Here is an 8,577-nt window from a genome sequence, read left to right on the forward strand (position 1 = left end):
AATGTAGAGACTGACAGAGTGGCTCATCAGAGGAATAACGGTTTGTCAGGAAAATCAATCTAGCTGCTGCGTGCAAAATAGATTGTAGGGGTTCAAGTCTGACTTTGGGAAGACCAGTAAGGAGGGAAATTATCCAATTTAATTTTAATAAATATCTTTAAAGTTTTGAAAAAAAAACCAAAACACAAACACCATATTTCCCTTTTGTGTGTGTGTATGTATGTGTGTATATATACACAAGCTAAGTTACGTAGAACAATAGCCATTGTTTTTGTTTCATAACCCCCTTACGCCAATAGCCCTCCTGTCAGTCTTATTCATGTGTGGTCCTGCACAATAACATCTTGGGGGCATCTGGGGACACAGCTCCTGATTGTGTTTATAGCCTGTACAGCGACTGGCATAATACTATGTCTAGCACTTGCATTCCCTGTTTTAGGGACAATGAATCAAATAAAATGTTAAATTCTAGAATCAATTCAATTACTACTTTCATTGCATTAAAAACCGAACACTCTGCCTTTATATATACTAAATCTCCACCAAAAATAAAAACTGTGTTTACAGATAACATTTTTGTATAACAGAATGGTTTATAAGAGCCGTTGTTTAGCATTACTTATCATTAACGTACAACAGTTTTTGCATCATAAACACTATTTCCCTTTTCATCCCAGTCATATACAGCAGGGAAGTTTTCTATTCTTTATACATACCAAAGCGAACACAGTCTGAGAACATCACAAGAACTAATTTATATTTCATATCTTTTGCGAAGCAATAACTACAATATCAAGCATTTTTATTAAAAGGCAAACAATCTTGTTGTTGCCATATAAGCATTTGTTGGATGCTGTAGTCTAACAACAAATGTGAGACATTATTTCCTCTGTTATATCTTTTTTAATATTGGATCTCTTTGTTTACTATATCTTTGGGGTATATGTGAAGCTTTAATAAAGTTCTTTTGAACTATAAAAACTGAATGGTTAATGATCCCCATCAATAACTGTGTGTGTTTGGGCATTAGCTCTCCACAAAGGACCCTTTTTTTACCACATGGTCCCTATATCACTGATTGTCTGTAATATATAATTTGGCCCAATACATGTTTGGTGATCAGGCTGAATGCTAAGATCTGCCTGTATACAGTTATAGATTGATGTTATGTGTATGTCCCTTGTATGTACTCGGGAAACATTTTTCTCACATGACTCGTTTTTTTGAAAGCATTCCAATAATAATGTAAGCCAAAACACATAATTGGTACAGGATCACCTCAAATAACTTATTGTATCATAGTAGGGAAACTTCACATAAATGTGACCTACTGCCTTAGCATATATTGATGGATGTAGACACTATTCTTAGAGGAGTTATCCATTTTTGTACAACACACTCTGCTTATGTCACCACCCCCCCCCCCCCCATGTAGAAAATAGTGGTTGTCCCTCCCTATATCTGTCCAGTTCTGTTCAGTAGAGCTAATTATAAGTGTTCTATTCTGTGTGGTCTGGCAGGTACTGGGGCAGGCGGTATCGGGGTCCCCTCTGTGTGCTGCGTGGGAGTAGAATATACATAAGGGAAAGGCGGGTTGTCCAAAGGTGGTCAGTCACTTTGAACATGTTTTGATCAATTTCAAGCAATAACTACAGATACCATGTCTGAAAATAAATTGAAATCCATTTTGGTGTTTCCTTTGCCCTTCACATTGGTTTTGACAATTTTGATACGTTTCTAGCAGATTCTCATTGGATGATCTGTACTGCTCCTCCCAGAAAACAGCATCCCAAACATTCTGGCCATGTTGAGAGTTTGGTGGGGCAGCACAGTGGCTTAGTGGTTAGCACTTCTTCTGCCTTACAGCACTGGGGTCATGAGTTCAATTCCCGACCATGACGTTATCTGTGTGGAGTTTGTATGTTCTAATCGTGTTTGTGTGGGGTTCCTCTGGTTGCTCCAGTTTCCTCCCACACTCCAAAAATACATACAAGTAGGTTAATTAGCTGCTATTGAATTGACATTAATCTCTCTGTATGTGTATATGTTAGGGAATTTAGACTGTAAGCTTATATGGGGCAGGGACTGATGTGAGTGAGTTCTCTGTACAGAGCTGCGGAATTAGTGGCGCTATATAAATAGCTGATGATGATGATGGTACATAAACTTCTACGGGTGCGAGACTTACGCCCTGCTTCACTATGATCAGAATATGCACCATTTTGCAGCGTATTTCCATCATAGTGATATCAAGTCTAATGAGAAATACATTCCAGAGCAAAAAGAATGCTCAAAATTATATTTGTTATAGGACAGGTATGTCCACTTTGAAGGTGTGAGAACCAGTGTCACATGGTCAGAAATTATGACTTGTGTTTCTGTCCCATGGATTTTTTCAACATATTGCTGGGGCTAATGAATACTGTGTAACATAGCCAAAATTTGTGATTTATTTTTTTTTTTTTCACTGATTTTTTAAATAAATTGTTCATGATGATGTTTATATAAATTTATACAATACATGCTGAAAACCTATTAAGATATGGTAGTCGAACATTATTTTTTGACTTAGCAAATTGTTTCTATATGCTGTTCTTGAGTTATCTACTATATAAATGTCTAGTGGCGTGTGTGGAAAATAAAAAACCAAGCTGCAGCGCCACCTGCTGGGCAGAGTTATACACTGACCTATATATTTCTTGAAGGAGAAGTGACAGTTGGGAGTGGTTGGTGGTTGCCGGGGGTGACAGTGGGGAGTTTTTAGCACCTTAAGTAGCTTGATTTGACTAGAATGCATGAGTATCATGCACGGGTTAACTGACCTACTAAATTCTTACTGTGTGTGGAAAAAAAAAACCTCAAAAAGGGCTGAAATTTGGTATACTGACATTATTGACGAGTTGAGGGGTCAAACTCATTTTCGTGAGGTAATTTTACCTCATGAACACCCATGTGTACAGTGGCGGATCCAGGGGGGTGCGATCGGGGCAATCAATGCATGACAAGAACCTTTTTAACACCTTAAGTAGCTTAATTTGACTAGAATGCATGAGTATCATGCACGGGTTAACTTGTAAGTACATATTTTGCCAAGCATCACAATTTTCTAAGAGAATTAGCTGAACTGACTACTTATATATATTTCTCTTTCTTGTTTTCGGTTGCTAGTACCCTGCCGCCTTGATGAATCTGGGAGCCATTCTTCATCTCAATGGTAAACTAGAAGAGGCAGAATCCAACTACCTTCGCGCACTCCAGTTCAAGCCAGATGATGTCATCACTCAGTCCAACCTTCGCAAGTTGTGGAATATTATGGAGAAACAAGGTCTAAAGACGTCAAAAACGTGACAAGAAAAGACTAGAGACTTTTGACCAAATTTTAGATTCTAAAATTGGACATGCAGGGAGCAGTGGAGCTGTGAGCGTGGCTTCCTGTCAGTGTCTGCAAGGCATAATTGCTGCTAGGAGAGTGATCTGCTTTTTGGCAAAGTAGCTGTTCATTGTATAAAAAAGGGAAATGATGATGACAGGGATATGAAATCTTCACAAAGGATTAGGAAATGCTTGCATTAGCCCAGATAACGAAAGGCACTTAAAGTGAGATCTGTCTTCATCACAATGCAACTGATTGTGCATATTTCTTGGGTAGGTTGAAATCAATGGTAGTTTATAAAATTGTAAAACCAGGTATAACAGTATAGGTAATCTTCAATACTAAAATAATTAATATTATGTTACAATGAATTTATTCTATTACAGAGCTAATTCACTAAATTCATTAAACATTGTGTTAAAAAAATCCAAATATAATTTGCAATATTAAACTGTTTTTTGAGGGAATTCCTTATCCTTCCTTTATCGGGCCAGTGCTGTTGAAATGATATGATGGTATATTTTTTATTTTTATTTTATTTTTTTAAGTGGAAATGGACATTGATAAATAAGATGTACTTCTAACAAAACAGTGGAAACAATGCAATCCACTATAGATATGTTAGGAATAATTTAACCTGTCTTATCAACAATTACAATACTGCGTGTTTTTACTTTAAGGTACATTAATAAGTAATTGTTTTATATTTTCAACAAATAAGCAAGAATAGTGAGAAATATAAAATATGTAGCATAATCCACAATATGCACTTCTGGTTCTGACAAACATGTTGGAGTGATCATGAAGATCCTGCTTTGCTTTCTATTTTTCTTTTGGTTTGTGGTTTAAATTCCATATTTATGCAAATAAAACATATATTTCTTATCAGATAATTATTAGGATAACATTGGTTTATCCATTTTTGCTATAGCAATGTTAGATTAATATCCAATAATTAGGTATTCGGATTAAGAATCGCATAAATTCATCATAACCCCTAAATCGTATAAAACTTTTTTGTGGGCGAGAGGGAGTGTATCTAAAACCTACTATATGCAGTATACCCATAGTTACATTCAAAATAAGGAAGTAAACTTGAAAATGCATATATTTGTGTTCCGATTGATCCAAGGGCAATCTTCCAGTTTATTTCAGTCTTTTGTGTACATATAATACATATGGATGGATAAAGTTGAATTGAAACAATTATGTGGTGTAAGACGCATGGCTCTATTATTTTTGTTGTACTTAAGGGGTAGAGGTAATACAGCACAATGCCTCCTTGTGTTACATTCAGAGATGCTTCTATTTTTGTGTGTCTTCCACTTTTCTCTGATTGGGAACATTGTAATAGACAACAATATCTAAGTTATGAAAGTTGATTGAAAGAGTGCCCCCAGTGAGTCAGTGCACATCGTCTTAATAAACATATATTTTCATGCACAGCATAGTGCATATATCCACTGACTAACGCTGCAAACGGGCTTTACGTTGTGCTTTCAATTCTTTTGTTCTGACTTCCATTTCCTGTGGTGTACAGTTGAGTTTGTTGTGTTGCCATCTGCTGTGATTTGCTCCTTAGGCTTCTGTTTTTTTTATTGCCTGCAGACAGTACAATAAGCTGTTCCAAACAAGACAAAGTATTCAAGGCAAGCTGCCAACTGCATCATCGACATTTTCATTTTCTGTTTGTTTATTACAAGCCATTTCTGTTTCCACATTTTCTTTATTTTATCTTTTGAATAGCACATGCAATTCATACAACTCAATCGACTTTCTACTTGCTTGCAAAGTAGGTTTAAACATTGAGGACTATTTCTGTTTATATATGCTTATAAAGCTCTGGTCCAAAACTTTTTTTTTAATTGTATACAGTACATTAATCTTTTCTTTTTATCACTGTGTGATATGTAAAGCCAGTATTTGTTAGAGATTTATTTTTATTGAAATTTAAAGAGGAAACAAAACAAAATATTTCTATACCATTATTTCATTTAGTTTGGAAATATTTATGACAGAAGTTGATGTAAGATTTTTAAAAAAAAGTTTTCGCTTTAATGTATTGGCTGTTTTTTTAAATATAACAATCTATTTCTGTAAGTAGTGTGATGATTCCAACAGCAAATGTTGCATTACACAGAGTCACTACGGTATGTTTTTCTTCATTAAGTTTAAGACAAGAGATTATTGCATCTTAACAGGGTTGTAGAATTTAATAACAGGGTTTTTGCATCAAAGCAGTTTTCAAAGCAACACTGAAATACAGTTTGGGCATTTGTTTCATAATATTAATCAGTAGAAACAATTACCAATGTATTTGTTCCTGCTTAAGAATGTGAATTTTTTATTACTTAACTGCACCAACTGGAAGTAAATTTTGAAGCACTGCAACAAATCAAAATGTTCACTTGTTTTGTTTACTTTTCAGGGGTACATTTGTGGAAACTGTTCCACTGGTAACTATGCAGAAATGCTGATGTTGACCGTAACAACCAATTAAATTCGGACCGTCCTTTTTTGTAGTGTAGCTCAGAAAAATAAAGAAGAAATCTGATTGGCTCCTATGAGCTTCACTGCCTGTTCTTCGCAGCTATGTGTGAAATACTTTTAATTGTGCAATTCAGTTATTGAATCCAATATCTGAGCAAATTTGACCATACAGGAAAGGGCTAAATTGCAAAGATCGGTCAGCTAATATGCCAGTCAAACTAAATAATATATAATATAAATAAATATTGTAAGAGATAACTTTAAGAGCACATGGTGCAATGTATGGACAGATTGGTCAGAAAATATATATTGCCAAATTTGAATGGACCTTCATGATGAATTATTTCTTTTAGATTCTAATCCTACAAAGATAATAAACAACATTTGTTGGTGCTGGGGGGTGGAGGGAAGATGCAGAAGTTCAACAAGAATTGGATTAAAACATATTTAGATAGATAAATGGGGGTCCTTTGTTGCAAAATATTACCAAGAAGTCTTGCTTACAAGAGTAATGGAATGGGCCAGCTCAGTAACTTTGAAACAATGGATCACTATCAAGGAGCTTGTAATGAAAGCTCCCAACAATCCCTCTGTTTGGTCCCACTCTCTACATCTGGGCTAAGCTTAGGTCCTTAACCTACATTTCCTCTCCACACTCACCTCTTTACCCCTCTGATACATAACCTGAGTTTCAATAGGAATACTGCCGGGAGTATTGAGAACTTGCATAACAAATGGGTCCTCAGGATCTAGCACTTGGTTTGCTCTGGTAAGATGTGCCTATTTTCAGAGCTTCAGGAGATGTTTGCACTTCTGGCTTCCAAGTTCTCGTTATACTTACACTAATCTCTTGTCAATAGACCTGAGCTTGTGACCGGACAGAAAGCTTGACACTCTTTGAAGAGTTTTGCTTTGCCTCGCAGTCTCCTAAACAGTCTGCATCTACAATTTATAGAATACTCATTGAGAACTTTTACACACTGCTTCCATATTTCACAAATGCTTGGGATTGAGATTTAAGGAATTTAATTGAAGAAGACTTTGGAAGAAAATGTTTCAGGTTACTTTTGCTTGCCTGTGCAATCTCGGTTTTGAAGGTGCAATTAAAATTTCTCTCCCCGTTGGTTCAGATGTCCTAATAAACATAGTAAGATGCACACCAGCGTTTCAAATCTAGGCTGGATTTGTGGGTCGGAAGTAGGCTTGCCTCTCCACATCTGATGAGAGTGTTCGCTAATTGTTCCTTTCTGGCAGAAGGTTAGATTTTATTGCTCTGAAATTATAGGAGGGACAGTCTCAGAAAGCCCAGAGTTCTGGGGCCTGATTCATTAAGGAACTTAAATTAAGAATTTTCTTATTTAAGTCTCCTGGAGAAAACCATGTTACAATGCAAGGGGTGAAAATTAGTTTTCTGTTTTGCACATAAGTTAAATACTGTCTGTTTTTTCATGTAGCACACAAATACTCGATAGCTTATTTGTACACTGACATTTAAAGTTGATATTTGTGTGCTACATGAAAAGACAGACAGTATTTAACCCCTTGCATTGTAACATGTAACATGGTTTTCTCCAGGAGACTTAAATAAGAAACTTCTTAATTTAAGTTCCTTAATGAATCAGGCCCCTGGTTACTTAATTTGTCCACCACCCCAAAAGCTTGGGACTAGAATTTGCTGCTTAAACATCTTAACAATGCGGAAAAAGCAGAATCTCTGTGCATTAGAGGTCCTCCTCACCCCCCAAGTATAAAACAATGGCCAGCGAGAATTGATATATGAATATGGATGATGTCTCATTGGTTCTTCTGCCTAATACCTAGATTTTTTTGGCCAAGATAGTTGGAATTTAAAGATTCCATACTTGTACTGTTAATATTTTCTGATTGATCCCCTCCCCACCCCACATTCCTCAGTTATAGATACTTTACTCATGTTGTGAAATTGTTATTTGCATTTTACTCTTGTTTCAAGATTTCATTTGATGCTCACTATATTTCCTTGCTTGTATCACCTTTTCCTCAATAAAGAAAGATGTAACAAAAAATTGTATTTAGATTCAGTACATGAGCATATTTGCCTATATGAGCCCTTTTATAAGGAATGACTGATGTAGGTTGTGAGTTGCTGCATTAAAATGGGCATAACTATTAAGTCTCTGAATAGTTCATTAGGATTTCACTTAGTAAATTAATTATTATATGCATAATGGCTCACTATGCCTTAACTCTCACTCATTTTTTTTTCCGCCACATGACAATTTAGTTGATATACTAAATTTATTATTATACGTGATTAACATGTTTACACGAAAATCTCAGGCACTGTTGTAGCATATGAAGATGTTGGTGTAATTATGCAATAGCAACTTCACAAGTTTTCTCACATCAGTTTTCCTTTTCTTTCACAATTATGTTTTTTTGCAGCACATTTTATTTATCAGAACCCGATCACTAGTTTTAGTTATTGTAGCACTTGAATCGTTAATATTAATATATTTTGTAACAATAGGTTAACATGTTTACACTCATCTTTTAATAATAGCACTTTTAAATTTATTCACAAATATAAGTTTAATATACCTAATAAAAAGCATAGTTCAACTTTAATATGGACTATTTAAATTGCATCAGATAACTAATACAGCATGTGTCAATTAATGAAATGATCATATAAGAACCTAATACCCCACAGGGTGGTAATATATCCCCGCTCA

The 8,577-nt window shown here is 35.4% G+C and overlaps 1 protein-coding gene across 2 annotated transcripts in view; it reads left to right on the plus strand.

The window, feature by feature from the left end:
- TMTC2 (transmembrane O-mannosyltransferase targeting cadherins 2) overlaps window positions 1–7,921 on the plus strand; it is a 230,247-nt gene extending 222,326 nt beyond the window's left edge. For both annotated transcript variants that reach the window (XM_075209365.1, XM_075209366.1), the window contains one exon: window positions 3,169–7,921. In XM_075209365.1, the coding sequence (XP_075065466.1) occupies window positions 3,169–3,348 (180 nt within the window). In that variant the 3' untranslated portion in view covers window positions 3,349–7,921. The remainder of the gene's footprint in view (window positions 1–3,168) is intronic.
- Window positions 7,922–8,577: the final 656 nt, after the last annotated feature.

This window comes from Mixophyes fleayi, chromosome 4, assembly GCF_038048845.1.
Source record: "Mixophyes fleayi isolate aMixFle1 chromosome 4, aMixFle1.hap1, whole genome shotgun sequence".
Lineage (NCBI taxonomy): Eukaryota > Metazoa > Chordata > Amphibia > Anura > Limnodynastidae > Mixophyes > Mixophyes fleayi.